This window comes from Rhipicephalus sanguineus, chromosome 6 (genome assembly GCF_013339695.2).
Source record: "Rhipicephalus sanguineus isolate Rsan-2018 chromosome 6, BIME_Rsan_1.4, whole genome shotgun sequence".
Classification (NCBI taxonomy): Eukaryota; Metazoa; Arthropoda; class Arachnida; order Ixodida; family Ixodidae; genus Rhipicephalus; species Rhipicephalus sanguineus.
Genome location: NC_051181.1, coordinates 44,541,375 through 44,558,877, shown reverse-complemented (window position 1 = coordinate 44,558,877; position 17,503 = coordinate 44,541,375). Strand labels below are relative to the sequence as shown.

At 44.4% G+C, this 17,503-nt stretch overlaps 1 protein-coding gene across 1 annotated transcript in view; it reads right to left on the bottom strand.

Annotated features, from left to right (window-relative positions):
• The window catches only part of LOC119397243 (dedicator of cytokinesis protein 1), a 68,790-nt gene that overhangs the window by 11,151 nt on the left and 40,136 nt on the right, over positions 1–17,503 (bottom strand). The window contains exons 6-16 of the mRNA XM_049416502.1: positions 17,144–17,351; positions 15,394–15,558; positions 14,089–14,174; positions 13,270–13,371; positions 13,059–13,119; positions 11,837–12,046; positions 8,829–8,918; positions 8,134–8,238; positions 7,093–7,234; positions 2,518–2,681; positions 787–1,061 (exon numbers count right to left, since the gene is read on the bottom strand). Of these exons, the coding sequence (XP_049272459.1) occupies positions 787–1,061; positions 2,518–2,681; positions 7,093–7,234; positions 8,134–8,238; positions 8,829–8,918; positions 11,837–12,046; positions 13,059–13,119; positions 13,270–13,371; positions 14,089–14,174; positions 15,394–15,558; positions 17,144–17,351 (1,608 nt within the window). The remainder of the gene's footprint in view (positions 1–786; positions 1,062–2,517; positions 2,682–7,092; positions 7,235–8,133; positions 8,239–8,828; positions 8,919–11,836; positions 12,047–13,058; positions 13,120–13,269; positions 13,372–14,088; positions 14,175–15,393; positions 15,559–17,143; positions 17,352–17,503) is intronic.

The following is a 17,503-nucleotide window of genomic DNA, read 5'->3' as shown; positions in this document are numbered from 1 at the left end:
CAAGGCCGATTTTCTCCTCTTGTGCAGTTTTTTGCGAAAGCGAAGAAGCTGCAATGTGCTTCGTCGCAAGCGACGAATCGCATCGCCCACTGGCTTCTTGGAATCGTGGATGGGCACTTGACGCATCGACAGTGGACCCCCGGCCCAAGCTAGTTGCGCAGCGACCGCTCAGAGCACTGGCGGAAGCGGCTAGCAGCTTCGCACATTGGCGCCACAAAACGCAAGACCAAGCACGCTGCATGCCGATTTATCGCCGTTATATTTATTCTCCATTATTACAAACCGTTATATTTATTTTCTGGAGGTTCCGATAGTTCGAATAGTAAATTCCGGTGCGAATCGAATCGAATACCAAACACCATCCGAAAAATATTCGAAAGTTCAAATATTCACACATCCCCTACTTAAAAGTAATCTTTCCTTCAACTTTTCTTTAAATGTTACTGAATACAGTCACCAAGTAATTTTTCCAAGATCAAACAAGGCCAAAGAAATGGCCAAGTGCTCAAAAATTGCAAATAAGCAAAGTTCTATTTTGCTGTTTTTCCCAATTGCAAAGGCACTGCAAAACATTTGTTTATGGAGTTTACAAGAGTGTTATATGGGGTTTATATGGGCTGAGTATCGCAGAATATAAAACTTAACGTGTTTTACTGCTTATGGCTTGAACCCTACTACGACTCAAATCCTGCTACTATTCAAAGTAACTCCATGCTAATTAACTTCAACTACGCTTCAAACCAAAAAAAAGTTATATTCGTGCAAGCTTAGCAAAGAAAGACCCACAAAGAACATGCCTGATGATACTTGGCCAGGCCTCCGTTGACGGCTGCTTCAATGGCACCGGACAGGCGCATGCTCAGGGGTGCCAGGGGTCGATGGGGCTCGCGAGAGTGCAGTGCCACGAGACGGCGCAGCTCATTGCTCATGGCCTCGACCGCTTCGCATGCATTCACCAGCGGAGGCACCCAGTCCGCTTGCTGGCCCACCACCTCGGCCCAAGGCAGCAGACCGGGCAGAGTGGACGCCGTCTCGAGAGTCGTCCGCTCTAGCCACAGGCCCTGCACGAAGCCCACATCTACATTGCAGATGTACCACAGCTGACTGTAGGATGAGGAGATTGCGCTCACGCTTGTTTGGCAGATACTGCTTGGCTAAGCAGAAGACACATAATAATGGGTAATTGTTGGAGTTTTATGTCCCAAAACCACAATATGATCATGAGAGACGCCATAGCGGAGGGCTCTGGTAATTTTGACCATCTGGTGTTCTTTTAACCGTGCACCTAAATCTAAGCACACGGGCCTCTAGCATATCACCTCCATCAAAATGCAGCCACCACAGCCGCAATTTAATCCCACAACCTTCGGGCAGGCAGTCAAGCACCATAACCACTGGACCACCGGGGCGTGTAAACAAAGGACACAAGATAGATGAGATGTACCTTAACAACATTTCTTATGAACTTTTAGTTGACAGAGTGAGACTTTTGTTTCAGTGAACACCTGCTTGTTAATAAGACTGGCTTGTGGTACATAGTGGACTTCTGCAGCGCACGCACCTCAAGCACCTTCAGCACTCCCAAGCAAGCATATACACATGGTGTGCACCAGATGCCGAAAAGCCTTAACGAGTGGATTGAGCCTAAACCTATACAGAATCAGCCAATGTTGTCAAAAACAATGCGACGCATGTTCGAAGCTGAAGCCTGCCCATGCCAGATCATGGCTGTGGTGCCCGGAATGTTAGCCATGCATGAAAAAACATGAAATCGGGCTGATGCAACATGTTGCCGGCTGGTGCCAAAGCCAAAAACCCACTGGAATCTTGTTCCATGTGTTTAGGCATTCAGATGGGTCGGCACTGTATGCTTTTTCACTTTGCCTCAGTCTGTATGCATGTAAAAGAACTGTATGAAATACTTTGGACATCTGTACAGCGCTTCCTGCACATTATTTATAGCAGTTTATGGCTCACATTACTTGCATGATACAATCGCAGCAATGTGTTAGCTAAATAACAAAGCTTCAGCTTTAGCTTTCAATTTTTGCTTTAAAAAGTGACTTAGCTGAAGAGTTGAGGCCAAGTCGCATCCATGTAGCATAAGTCCAGTTCTAAGTGCATGTTTCTAGAATTACATCCTCAAAAATGAGTGCTGAAAGTCGTAATCATTCTATTATTTACTAGAAAGAGGAAATGAGGAATTATAGCAGCATCAATAAGCTGACACATTGTCCAAAGTTCAGTATAGCCCTGGTACGCAGAACTTGTCCACGTCTGGTAGGCTGCTAGGTTCACCTTGATCCTTATAAACACTGTCTTTTGTTTCGTTTTTTCCTCAGTACAGAAGTACAGCTTTTGTGTAGTTTTGCAGTTTTTGTGGTTTGCGTATTCTTAGCTCCTGCATGAAGAAAGACTTCTAGCATTCACAACTACAGTATGCTGCATGAAAAGAAAAAAAAATGAGCTAGCGCTTGACACACCACATGAGAAAAGAGGAGGCAGAAGGGAGTATACCTTGAATTCATTGTCCCTGTCCGGTGGCCCATCTCTGTAGACGGGACGGTCAAACTGGAACGAGTGGACCCGGTTCACCCGGAAGTAGGCCCGCACGCACTCGGGACGTCCTTCCAGATCCGGACGTGGCTCTGCCAGGGGACGCACTCCACACACCTGTATGTCTGTACAATTGACAAAAATCTATCAAAGGAGCAGCTTTCGTGCATAGCAGCCAAATTATATTTAGCAAACGAAATAAATGTAAAGTATAACCCATTCATAATAATATTCAATTGCCATGAAAATTCTATAGTTATAACCATGTTCCACTGAAGATAAAAACAATGACGTGGGGGGGGGGGGGGGGGAAAGATAAGCAGAGCTTCTAGAGCTTCTGTTATTACATGTATTAGCAGGAGACAGGGGCACTAACTTGGGAATGCACAGCAGGCCAGAAAAGTGATCATTAAGTGATGAGGATGCAGTGAGAGTGCACATTTTTTTTTTTTTTATCCTGGCGGTCTGGACATTCCTGAGCAGACACAAAAGAGCCAGACTTAATCGCTGCAACCAAAAATGTGTCACGGGAACGTGACACTAAGCGGTTTCATTCATGACAGAAGAAATACAAAAGTTAGGCTTGCCCGAATATATCTTTTTCTGTTCAAAGCGAAGTTAAACCAAATTCGAATAGTAGTATGATGCAAGTTATAAGTGGTAAAATATGTCGCATCTTAAAGTTTGCCATACTCTGCTCATATAAAATTGTATAACCTGCTTTTAGACTTTAAAGAAACAATTTATCATTGTGCAGGCAATATGTTCACCTAAACATAAACTGTGGCTTTGCGGTAGAGCGATTTCCCCTGGATAGACTGTTTCACGGCATGGCGGCCCCATGCTGCAGTGAAACCAACTTTTCAAGTGGGTTACACGAGGTAAAATATATTTCGTCAAATGGGCGTCGATGCGAATCCGAGAATATTATGTGTTTGAATACTCGCACAGCCCTAACAAAAGTTCATGGTGCAGCAAATGTTAATTCTTATATCTGATATATTGTACAGTAAACTGGGATATTTCTCAGTAAATTCAGTAAACTGGCAAACTACAATTGTATGATACATTTCCCAGCCACCGTTCACATAAACAAGAAAATGCACAGGGCACATGTGATCGAACACAGTAGCTGTCTTCCACAGTAGCTGCCCTGCAGAACCTCGTTCATACATTTTCGAAAAAAAAAACATACAGAAATAGATGTAATATCCGGAAAAACGTACAATCCGAATCCAGTAAAAAATGAAGGCTGACAAGCCCATATTGAGGTGCAAGGGCAAAAAAACATTTATTTCCTACAAAACTAGGCTTGTGCGATATTCGAGCACTTCGAATATTCGAACGAATAATACAGTATTCGAATTCGCTTCAAGTCGAATTTAAATTATTGAAGATTTCGAAGTATTCGAAATGAACGAATAGGTGTCCGTTTGTAACCTCCTGTAAAGATAGTTTCACTGCAGTGGAGGGGTGCTGTACAGTGAATACACCTTTCCAGAAAAAATCCGCACTGCCGCGAAGCCCCACTTTAAGGTTAAATGAACATATTCCCTCACATCGATTCATCATTTTCTGAGTTTAAAAACTTGTTATACCGGCTTATATGCTCCAAGTAAAGTAAATTTTAAAACGTAATACATTATCATTTGCATTCTACCGAAAGCCAAATCCTGCTACTATTAAAAGTTGCTTCCACTTCCTTTGAACCAAAAAGAATGACATGTGCACATGCCTTGTTACAATTTTAAAAAAATGTGCAGGTTGGTTGGGTCATGATAAATATGCGCACTTTTCCTTTATAATATGTGATATATACTATTCGAATTCGATTCGAAATTATTCGACCAAAATCACTATTCGCTTTGAATTCGCTTCGAACCTAAAATTTACTATTCGCACAAGCCTATACAAAACACAATTATTTTCTGCTGGTGTGTCTCACTCTTCGACAGAAACAGCTCCTTTCGCACACGTTGAAGATCCTTGTCCACATTTTGATTGTTTATCTCATGAAGTGAGCTTTCCAAATCTTTCAGTCCAGCAAGGGCTTTGGCGACGGTAGCCAGTCAGTGTAAGTCCTTGTTCTCACCACCGCCTTCAGATTCCTCAGTCGCCATTACCACCGCTACAATCTCTGCGACACTTTGTGGCTCGCAAAGTTAAGACACTGTTGTCTTTCGCAACGAGCTTGGCGAAAAGCATGTTGCCGCTGGTGGACAGGAATTCCTCGTCCATTTTTTCGTCGCAGTTTTATCGCTTTCCTTCAAAGAGGCTTTTTTTGAAAGCTGTTTGAAGATTTTGACGTCCACCGTGGCCGGTTACCTCCGGGTCGATGCGTGGTTGACAGACCTGAGGCGATGGCTGAGGGGGGCAATCGAGCAATTCGGAGAGGACACGGAGGGGACAATTGAGCAGAACAGAGAAGCCACAGAGGGGGAAATTAGGCACTACGAAGAAGCCGCAGTCGCTGCATGACGGTTGTCTGCTCCTTAGCACTACACAAGCACATGAAAGCGGCCTTTTCGCACATCTGAAAGGGAACTTTTGCCTGCAAAACGTATCATACGACTGCAGTTTGCCACAATGCTGAACGCTGATGAATAATTGTATTTTCAGGGAACCTATGAACCGGAACGTATTAACACATTGCTCTATTGGGTTATTTTTAGTTTTTGTGATATCGGGCATGGGAGCTATGAAATCGTATTGAGCGGGAATGTATCAACCAGGTTCTCACGCCTACAGATGTGTAAAAACACTAGTGTGCACTTGCTTTTCCCATTGCTAGATGTCACATTCAAAACTCTCGCTGCAAATTTGAGCATGCGTGTTCACCAGGCTGTCCAACAGTGCATGAGGCATTTGGAAACGTGCTGCGTGCTTCTTAGTAAGTGGTAATCTAAACACACTGCTGTTTCCAGATGAGTATGCATTGCTTGCAGAAACAAAAGCAGCTGACATTCACTACGCACTGGATTGATAAGCAGCTGACATCCACTGTGCATTGGATTGATAAGCAGCTGACATCCACTGTGCATCGGATTGGTGAGCTATGAGCCTTTGAGCACTAGCATAGTTACACAGCCATGATTGGCGCAGGCGTGAAGCCCTTTAATTCACTGTAGTAGTACTTGCAACAGTTGTGTTGATCTGTTTAACAGCTGCAGCGATGGCATAGAGCTGAACATACATGGGATTGTTAACGTCCAACCCAAAGGGAAAGCACCGAGACGTTGCCAGTGGGCTCAGACAGCTGGCGTTGACTGTCAACATGTGCAATCCACTCAGCCAGCAACTTCAGTGCGACGTGCTGGTGGTCACACGCTCATCTGCAGGTGAGAGTTGCATGGTGCGAGCTCTGTACTGTCCAAAGGCCAGCCAATATGCAATGACACAAGTAACTTTCCATGTGGTGCATGTTCCAGGTTGCACAAGTGGTTGACGCACAACAAGCCAGCAGGTTCAAGGTGCACCCAGTGTTGCTTGTCATGTAATCTGCTGGATCTTAGCAAAACTTGCTGCTGGGCTAACTTGACACGTAACTTTGGGAAAAAACCTAGATGCCTAAGACTAAGCCCCACTAGCAGAAAGTGCCTCCTCGTGCCTCTTCTTTCTGCTGATGGTGCTTATGCATCTAGATTTTTTTCTTGAAATCTGCTCAATTTTGGTGACACACCATAGTTGAAATGCAGCGAGGAACAGAACATTTGCTTTGGAGAACTCATTTGTACTCACAACAACAGTGTAGATGGCAAGTGTTTAAAATCATAATGTGAATTCTGTGTTGTCTTTAGGTGTGCAACAGTGCTCTTTAGTCAGTAAAGAAATGTTTACTGCAAGTTACACCACCTACACGAGCCTTATTTTGTGCCATATATGAGTATTTCAATGACAATTTTTTTAGTGCTTTGAACAGCAAGTTTTTCTGGATAGCAAGTCTTTTGCTTAATTTTCTTTTTAATCACAGAAGCATGATTCTACAGCATTTACAAGTTCCAGAAGCGAGCATTCAAGGCGTTGCATGCTCAGCTGCAACATGCTAAACTTGCCGATTATGCACAATGAAAAAAACTCACAGGGAGCCTTAAGCATCTGCCTCAGCCGACTCGAAAGCGAAAGCCATCTTCCTCTTGTTTTCCTTCTAAGTCGATGTAGCGAATCTCTTGCGTCCTCCTCAAAAAGCTTTCTGCAACTAACATGGTTTTACAATGCCTCCAGGATCAGAGGCATTGTAAGCTTTCCGCACCTCACCTTGTTTTGCACTGCGTCCAAGATTGCCCCACCTTTAACCAAGCAATGATGTCATATGGTGACTGTGTAAGGAAAAGTTTACTGCAATGTACACCACCCATACGAGGCTCATAGTCACCATGTGACGTGACGTCATGATGACGTCATCATGTGATAAATGACTTCTTGCATCACTCGTGTTGACGCTACTGACATGGGACGCTGATGCGGGACGCTGGTCAATTTTTGCCTTAATGTCAGCCACAAGCTGAGAGCTCTGTACAACATACGCATGCCACATACACTGGTCAGTGGAAGCAAGCAGAGCAGCATCCAGCGGAGCATTGTGTGTCAGCAGCTGGGCCTCAGGAAACTGTCCCTGCAGTCGCTGGCCGAAGGCACCCACTTTCTCGTAGGCCAGACCTCGGTACACAAACACCTTGTTCTGAAAGCAAGATCATGTCGTTTGCCTTGAACAGTGCACTTGGTAGTAGCAACAGCACTGCAGTGGGGGCAATGAAAATGCACATTTTATGGCACCAAGCAACAGATGCCGCTGCGAGCACATTCTTACCAGAGTTACTGTAAAGCATTTCTTTGTGAGAGCTGCCCACATGCAAAGGGATGTTTCAACTGTGCAGAAAAGACTGCGGCCCTTTCCTGTTCAGTATCTTTTCTCCCACACCACTTCTGTGCTCCTCTTTGAAGGGTATCAAAGCGGCATGCTTCTCTTCATTCAGAAGAAATTGAGGTCATCGTCATTGTCATATTATTTTAAGTCCACTAGCGGGCGAAGAGTCTCCCGATGATCAGTCTACCCTTTTTTTGCACAACCCAATTCCATTTTCTGACTGCATGTTTTCTAATTTCATCATCCCACCTAATGTTCCCATCCCTTGGTGCCCACTCAGTCACTCTATAACTGAGCACCAGTTCTCTTTCCTATGCTATCACAGCTTGCATGTGAGATTTTACGGTCAAGTGGTCCTCAATTTTTCTCATAAAGCAGCAAAACACAGAGCATCTCCAAGGTCAAATCGCAGTCGTTTGAGTGAAGACAAACTGCTTCCTGCAAGCACGGCGTGCGGCTTTCCCTCAAAACCCTGACTTGTTTTGCGTAAGAGATGGTTGACCCTTGCACACAACTCTGCTCCCATAGGGAGCATGTACATTTACAAGCATATATACAGCTTCTCTGCGTGTTTGCAGATGACATAGGTTGTACAGTCGGTCACACACTTGTACTGAACTCTGCACTGTGTTCAATCGTTCACATATTACAAGAAGCTGCTTTGCATTTGGCAAAGGCCCCTAGAGACCATCCTTTTCAAGGGGAACACTTACTCGCAAGAAGGAGGGAAAGCCAAGGCCAAAGAACCCAACCCGGAAGTACTCAGGCTCGGGTCTCAGCTCCCTGAGAATGTGCTCCAGAAACTGGGCGTGCATCCTCTGCATCAGGAGTATTTCCACAACCCTCTGTTATTTGATCAATCGCGTATGTATGTGCCACACCCTATGCTCACAGGTGCTACTATGTGATCACTGACAGAGAGAAACGAATAGACTGGCTTGAGGTAAGCACAACAAATGCACTTTACAAAATAAAGCCTTGCAGCTAAACTGCAAGGCTTTGATGAATGTAGCACATGTGATGGCACTATTCTATGACAGCAAAAACATAAAATTTACTCTTAGAAGCCTCGCTGTCCACATGAAGTGGAAGCTCTCTATGCAAGTCATAAAGGGATGATAACAGGTAAGTCGAACAATTCAGCTTAATGAAAGTTTGCATCTTAATGACATAACTGATGCTTGCAATGGCATTAAAATTTATTATGACACACAGTTCAGTTGCCCTTAACCCACATACACAATTAAATTAAAACTAAAAATAATGCCCCTATGCTTTTCTTGGCTTCATTAGCTGTTGACTCAATACAATAGACATGTACGGCAAACAAAATCTTTTCAAGCAACGTGCTATTTTTTTTCTTGAAAACTACTACTTTCAGACTCTTCCAACCGACTTATCAGCTCACCAGGATGGTGCTCAGCTTCTCATAATCGAACAGCACACCCTCGTAGACATTGGCAAGCTCCTTGCACAGTGGCAGGCCCTCCTCCCAGCACTGCATCAGCATAGGGTTACATCATCGCGTGCCCATATCCCACATAAAAATGTGCATTAGCGCAAGACCATATATGCAATATGCAATGGATATTATGCATTTGCACAATATTCATTACCAAAGAGCAAACAGACTATTTTTTATAAGTATGCTTGTCTAGTAGTCTTCTCTAATTAAACTGAAATACCCTGTACTTGCATAAAATATGTGCCTTGCATTTCACTTTCCTTCTGAAGCTGTTAAAAAGCATAACTAACTAAACTTAATAAATAAATGATAATACCAAAGCTACCCACATAGTAATCGCACCCCTGCATTCGGTCCCCAAAATTTGGTTTCGTTTTACCCCGCTTCATGACCACACCCCACACTTATACCATCACGGCAAGAGCAGCGACAATGTGCACATGTTCACCATTCTGGAAAGTAGCCACCGTGCCTCGTGCTTAGACCTGGCTTTGTGCCATCTTGGCAGGAATGACATCTGCCACTGAAGGCTACTGAGTATATGCACCAGCAAAGGGGTAACGTGGTTGCCATGCACTCTCCCACATCACTTCTATAATGGCAACACGAGATGCAACATGTCACAAACAAGGCATAGTCAGCAAGAACCCTTGGCTGCATGGAAAGCTATGCAAACGAGTGCCAGTGTATCATCTGTGCTCTCCTAGTTAAAATGACACCTGTGCAACATTCACGCAGTCACACGTAACACACAACTACACGACTTTGGACTCTACTGCCACTAGTTGTAGACACGGTATGGGAATGCACAATGCTTTCTACTTTCTTGGTCCAATAGATCACCGGCTCATTTGAGCCTTGCAAGAAATGCCTTCTCTCTATCGCATATGGTTATATAAAGGTTGCCCTCTGTTCACAGTTTTGATTTTGAGCAATTTAAAAGGAGCATCAATTCACCACTGTCCACAGTCATTACGTTATTCAACAATCAAAGAAAGTGCAGATCAAAGCACCCTACAGGTGAGCTGGTAGTGTTGTTGCGCAAATCACCACAGCAACACACACTCAGAGGTATACGTGCATCATAAATTTCATCAGGCATTTATGATTACTTTTTTCATTTTCCTAAATAGCCACTGTATGCAAGGAGGGTCGGAATGGAAAGGCGCAGCAAAGTTTCTGAATAATGTGAAGACAACGGCACTTGGAAGTAGGAAAGACGGGAGATGACCCTGTGCAGTTCGGTGTTATCGTGCAATTTTGGGCTCCTTTCTCGTTGACTGCGCTGACTACATTACTTTTTCAGGCGCAGTGCATTTTCAGCTAGATCATTTTGACACAGCATGGGTTAGGCATTGGAGATGTTGAAACAAGCGGTTTCCAGTAACTTTTTAAAGCAATTTTTGCGATTTAACGTTTAAGCACAGGGATTCATGTGGCACAATTCATACAGAGAATAATGAACAAGCGCATTTATTACAGAGAAAGGCTTTTTTTTTTTTCAAACTGATCGCTCACTTATGGTCACCGCAGCCATCATAAGTAGGGGTGTTTGAATACTTGAGCTTTCGAATATGTTTCGAAAAGTGTTGATAAGAATATTACTATTCAAAGTATTCGAACTTCCAGAAAATAAATATAACTGTTTCATTCGCTTAAAATCAAATCACAGTGCTTCTAAATGATGTGCGCAATGTTTTATAAGAATTCCAACATGCAACATGTTTGAATTTTTGGTACAGTAGAACCCCGCTGATACGTTTTTGAAGGGACCGTAGGAAATAAACGTAAGAGACGGGAAACGTAAGAGCCGAAAAACAGGAAAAACGGCAAAATATTTAGTGGTACAGAACTTTATTTCAATTCTTACGAGCAGCACGAAAATTGGCGCGCTCAGCCGCGATCTAGTCGATGGATAGAAACTCGGAGCTTAGGACGGCCTCATCCACAGAAATGTAATCAACGTATGTGATTTTTTTAACACCAACAGCTGTAGGCATGAAAGAACTAAGCACACGCAATCACGACCGGCGCGGCGAGTCCGACCGCGAAACGCACGCACGACCATGCGAGCTCCAACCAGCTCCAACCAGCTCGAACTCCTCCCGCTCTCCGGCAAATAACGATGATGATGAGTCTACGCCAACGCGATGGCAGAAGTGAATGCCAATCTCGAAGGCCTTGCTTTCGCAAGCAATTACGTCATACACGCCATGTTTGTGCAATACAAGTCTCAAAGGCTATGCTTTTGTCAATAGTAAATGCCAATCTCGAAGGCCTTGCTTTCGCGAGCAGTTACGTCATAGACGCCATCTTTGCAATTTGAATCTCGAAGGCCATGCTTTTGTTTGCATCAATTGAAAGATTCTGTTGCTTGTGCCTCTCATGCGGCTAATATTACGGTCAAACGAGGCCAAGCTGCGTGAAAATGCACCATGGCGGCTCTGTTTGGTAGTCACTCGGTCGGCTTCGAGCGCACTTCGCGACGTATCATACGGGAACGGTCCGACAGTTACGACGTAACAGCGGGGTTTCCAATACATTGTATCCTATGGGAGCTATGCCGGGACCGGCGGAAAACGACGTAACAGCCGGGAAAACGCAGCAGTGAGGAACGTAACAGCGGGGTTCTACTGTACTACAAAATTCTTCTCTTGAAAACTTCGCCCATGTAATGATCACACTCCCAAGTATGGATCCATCTTTTGAGAATATAAAAGTGGTATCATTATGCGAGTAAATGTGGAAATAATAAGAACAAGAAGAAGGATCCTTCTACTTTGTCATCTACGCCTTGCCTCACTAAACCAGATGGGTAATGCGTGCAAAAATCCAAGAGTTGAGCTTGAGATGACAACAGCACAGACTCCACGTGAGGCATGCAGACCACGTCCACATGAAACAGCATCTGTGCAGACTCCCGTACATGACAGCTATGCTGAAAAACTCGCCTTTCCACGATCGAAGTAGTGAAGCATGTTGAGGTAGAGCTGCTCCTTGAGCCGTCCCTGTTCCCCTTCCTCCCAGGGCAGCAAGTCAGCGTGCAGGCGCAGCGCGATTGCTGCCTCGGCAAAGTGCTCGGCCGGAACGTGCAGCTCGCACAGCTTGTGCACGTAACGCACAAACATCTCCTGGCGACCCACTTCCTCCCGGTAGAAACGCTGCAATTAGGCACATGCCCACCTCCATGTCACTGCCAACGGATCCTACGCGGTGCCCTCTAGAGCTTAGAAGGACTGACAACTGGGCAAGTTGGTACGAATTTATACTACTGAAACGACGCCACAAGGGAAGACGAATGCACACGAGAAAGAGGACACAAAACACAAGCGCTGACTCTCAACTGAACTTTTATCCACATGCCATTCCATTCCCTTGTGGCGCCGTTTCAGTAGTATGCCCTCTAGAGCAGTACTTAAAATCTGGTTCTATCAAAGGGATTCAAGAAAAGGTGATCAGGACTGGACTGAGTCATGGCATCAAGGCATGTTTTCTTCAAACCTTTGTGTAGAGCTAGCGAATTTTTATTTTGCTTCGTCTCTGGTTTCAGAAAACACAGCAATAATTCTTACTAAAAGACACGGTGAAAATTTTAAAACGTTAGAAAAAATAATGTTCCGAATAGTTCTACATGCAGTAGTGAGCAATAGTTCAATTATTTGTTTTATTCTTGAGTGTATGCATGAAATTCCCTGTGTTTAAAAAAACCTTCGCTTGCTCGTTTGTCGATGCCATCTTACACACACATTTCCCACAAAGGGTAAAATAATAGTGACTAACATTTCATTTCTGTTATAAAGAATCTTCGGTAGCTTCTTAGTGCCAACATACAAGAACTGGTGAAGCAGCATAGCTCGATTCAAGAGCTGCACATAACATTGGTTAGAAGCGAGGCAACAAACAAGCTCTGGTCTCACGGTGTAACCATGTGGTAATTTTATGGAGCTGATGCAATGACATTAATTTTACATCCATGCTTCAATAATTTCATATGCTTTCCATAAACTATCACGTTTACTTTTTATAGCACAGGTGTAGATTTCATGGAAGGGCCAAACGAATCGTACAGAAAATATATATAACTTGTTGGACTACATCAGAAGCAGCTCAGTAGGGCTGCATCTTAATGAGATGAACGTCATGTGAAAACAGTGCAGCATCGGGAAAACTCACCAGCAAATTGACCGTGCAGCTCATGCGTTTGTCCCGGTTTTCGGCTCCTTCCATAACACTCCTGCACAAAGTGTTAATGATTGAATAACTGCAAGTGTTTGATGGTGAAGTTCAACAGCTGTGCACCGACAAATCACTCAATGCTAGTTTGTTCAATCGACTGTTCTTCCATTACGATGTGGTGCTAGAACAAGACTAATTAAACACCCACCTGTAGTCGAGCAGTCGGTCAAGCTGGTGACCGACAGCCTCAATGAAGCGAATGCCATTTTCATGCCAACAAGGGTTGCGCTTTCGCACCTCCTCCAGAAGGCTGAAAGAAACAATGTAGCCACTATGAACACAAACAAATCAGTCATCCAAGATACACCTCTTCATGCACCCCCCCTCTCTAACATCTTTCAAACTTCAGCACACAGAGCTACTGTACCACAAACACCGGGCATCCACCACATGACTATAGTTCAACCTCAAAATAGCAACTTTAAATATAACTAAATTTTCAATGTAATAAGGTATTTCTGTTTTTACGACTTTGTGTCCATAGAACACCATGTACTCTTGCTAAACGGAACATATTTCCTTGGTCCCTTCAGGTTCTGTTTAATGAAAGTCTACTGTATTTTTCATCTCAATGTAACGAAGCATGCTTAACTGTGATTTAAAATCCCAACTGCTACCACAGAAGAGGGCCAAGGCACTAAATTGAAATGTCCAGTGTGCCAGTTGTCATACAATTAACATGCATGCAGTTTTGTGAATGCATCTTCCAAATTGCATACCGCGCGACAGAGAGTTGCTGCCAAAGCGGAGCAGCTTGCATTCCCCAGCAGCGACTGCAGGGACAGGATGCATCTCAATGCTCTCCTCGCCTTGCGGAGAGAAAGAGCAGAGAGGAGGATCATGCGACTGATGGTGGTATGCGGGGACCCTAGCTCATAGTTCAATAATGCGCACTACATTATTGAACATTTTCCATAAAGTACACTGCTGCAGTGGCAGTTCAAAATTGTTGTGCTTACACACTCACATGGAAGTAAATAGCTGCTGGTACTGCTCGTCACCACTGCCAGCAGTCACCAGTTCGTCTAGCTGCTCCATGAGTTCAGACTCCACCTGAGCAACAAGACAATAATAGTTACACCTACACAAGAATGTCATCATCATCATTCTATTTTATGCCCTTTGCAGGAGAAAGGCTTCTCCCAGTGATGCAGTTAATTCAACTCAATTCACTTTCAGTTTATTTCGCCTTGCCTGAAGGAGACAGAGGCTTCATTTGCATGACGGTGGCCTCTGGCCCCCTTAGTTCACAACAAATGCAATACAAAAATGAAATCACAATAATAATGTTTGGAGCTATACATAATCATAAAATTATGCAAATTAATACGATAATCAGAATGATAAAAAATATGTACATTTCTTCAAAGGAAAAGGTTACTGAAAGAAAACTGCTTATTTTATCAGTAACAAAGAAGAGATATAATACACTTGATATTTCAGAAAAACAGTTTTAACAATAGCCCATAACAGTATCACCTAATGTATCACATTCAAGTAGCAGGAGTAATCATATGTGCAACTGATTCACAGTAACAAATTCAAAGTGTAACAGTATTAATTCATACATTTTTCTAACTTAACAATAAGTACCCTGTTTTGCACGACTTCACTCGATCCCTAAAAATTTCTCAATTTCACCACCACCACACAGGACATTCACGGCTGCATTTCCCATCTCTTGGAATCCATTCCTGTTGCTCTTAGTGACCATTGCTTATTGTCCTATGCGTTACGTGGCTTGCACAGCTCCGTTTTTTTTTTTTTCTCTCTCTCTCTCTCTCTCTCTCAGTGTCAACTAGAATAGCTCCTGCCCTTGTATGTCCTGTTGATCCATTCTGCTGTCTTCCAACATCTTAATGTTACGCCTATCATTTGCCATCCCATCGCATGCTCCATAGTGCTTAACTTATTCCTGAGTTTCTTACAGGCTTCTGCGGCATATGTTAATACTGGTACACTGCAATGGTCATTCACTTTTCACTTTTGGGACAGTGGTAAGTTGCTGGTCATGATTTGGGAATACCAGGCCATTCTTAATTCTCTGTTGAATTTCCTTTGCGTGTTTGGGCTCCTATGTTAGCAACTACACTGGGTATACATACTCTTGCACAGACTCGAGAATCTGGTTCTCTACCGTGAGCCCTGGTTTTCTTGCCAAACTACTAGTGATAACGGGCCTTGCCAATATAAGCAGTGCAATCCTAAACCTACCTCTCACGGAGTAATAAAGGACAGGTAATTTCCAACGTTAAGTGGACATGCGACGTACCTTGGGTAGGTCCTTGTCCATCAGGTCGTAGAAGAGGGGCAACATGGCCCTCCGAAGTTCGGCTTCCCGCACCAGTGTCATGCGCACCAGGGGCCCCACCAGGGACGAAACTAGCTCGCACCTGCCCCCTTCCTCCTCCCACAGGCGCCCCCACAAGGCCAGCACCTGCAGTGGTCAGGTGGGCTTGTGATCCATATGGCTACCATATGTGTGTCTACCTGGTTACTCTGATGAACATCAGCCATAAGAATTGTATGGTGCCCATGGATCGAAACGCAACAATTTAAAGCCAAGTAATGCATGCATTTTCGTTTCCACTATCTCCAGTTTGTGTTATATCGGCATAATTTCGACTAGAACACATACACCAGAGCCAACCCTACCTCAAGCAGCCAGATTCACAGCGACGTGAGGCGGTTATGTCGGGCAGTTGCGCATACCAGTCGTTATACTAAAAGCTTCAATGCAGCGTTTCAATTACATGAGCACTGTCCTGTCAACTAATTGGCTATTGTTGGGATCCCAAGCATGCACAAAAGATAGGAACGTGCACATTACAATATCTACACAAGACTGTCTTTACAAAAGTACTATATTTAGACAGGTCTAGAAATGGGTTTAGACAGTACATAGACTGTCTAAATTGATTTTTGTAAGGGCGGTGTGAAATCAGGGCTGACATCTTGCATAACATTCACTTCTTTTTGCCTTTGCACAGCAAGGTGTTGCTGCATTGACAGTACGCTCTTGCAGAGGTGCCGCATAACACTATTTCAGAAATCAACACCAGATAGTACACCAGCACAGCCTTGTACAATCGGTGCTCATTACCACCAACCACTATAATACAGGAGGAAAGGTTCATTTATACCTAAATTCTTGTCTGCATCGCTGGGGCCACAAGGACCGCAACTGCTAACTTCGATCAAAATGGGCACAGTTGCATGCGCTATCTTGACGGACATCAGTAGATGGCTCTTGCTGTGCTCCAACTGCTTACTTCGCATTGAGGCAACAGACAGCACGAAAACCGCTTCACTCTCTGGAGTGGCCGTATTCCCTTACACCAGCATTTTGCAGACCTACACAACACTACATCCTAAAGGAGTTAGCTGCTAGCCTTACTATTGCCGCGAGTCTTATATTTCATGAGTGAAAGCTTCACCCACAAAGACTGTGGGCAATGCGCTGCGCAGGCCTTGCCGTGATGTGTAGGAAGCTTCGCGATTGTTTTGGAACAATCTGTTAAGTTTGCGCGCCGCACGAGAATGTTCCAGCTTTGTCGAGAGATAACGCCGCCACCAGCGATATCGCTGGAAAGTTCGATAGCACCTGTATAAAAACCGACGCACTTGACCGCCTGTCAGTTGATCGACGGACGACGCCCTGTTCGCCGCTATCATTGTACAGCGTGTATTGCTGTAGTTCTAGTTCTCATTTTCCCGGCCACAAGTTCGGCCAAATAAACAGTTTCATTCTGCAAACGCCGACTGCTGTCTTCGTCGACGTCACGACCACGTGACACTATGTATAACATTCTAATTCACTGCTATCACATTCAATGCTGCACCCTTGTGGCAAAAGTGCCACTCAACTTTTATCTTTAAACATATGGGCATATTTGATCTCGCCCCCACCAAAATGTAGCCACAATAGCTGGAAATCTAACCCAAGCCCCAGTAATTAGCAGTGTAACATCTTAACCTACCACCGCAAGTTGCCAGACGAGAAAACTATGACAGCGACACACCTGGAATCCTGCCAGGAGCCGCATGTCACCATAGCGCTCAGTGAGGCGTGCCCTCTGTGTGGGCGAGAGGTGCTCCAGCTGGAGAGATGGCTGAGCCAGGAAGTCCGAGGCAAGCCGCAAGTACTGCAGCCACAGAGGCACGTCCAGTGGTCGCAAGAAGCGTGATGCCAGCAGCTGTGCCAGCTCCTGCAGGGCCCCAAGGGCCACACTGCGACAAAAGGGAAATGGATCAATGGATGGGTTTCACACGCATGGTCTCTGAAGTGAGGTGATGAACACTGCCACCAACTCTCTATTTTAAATTATTCCGCAGCTTCAGTTCTCAGCCTCTAAATGTAGCTGCTACAGCACCCTTTAAAA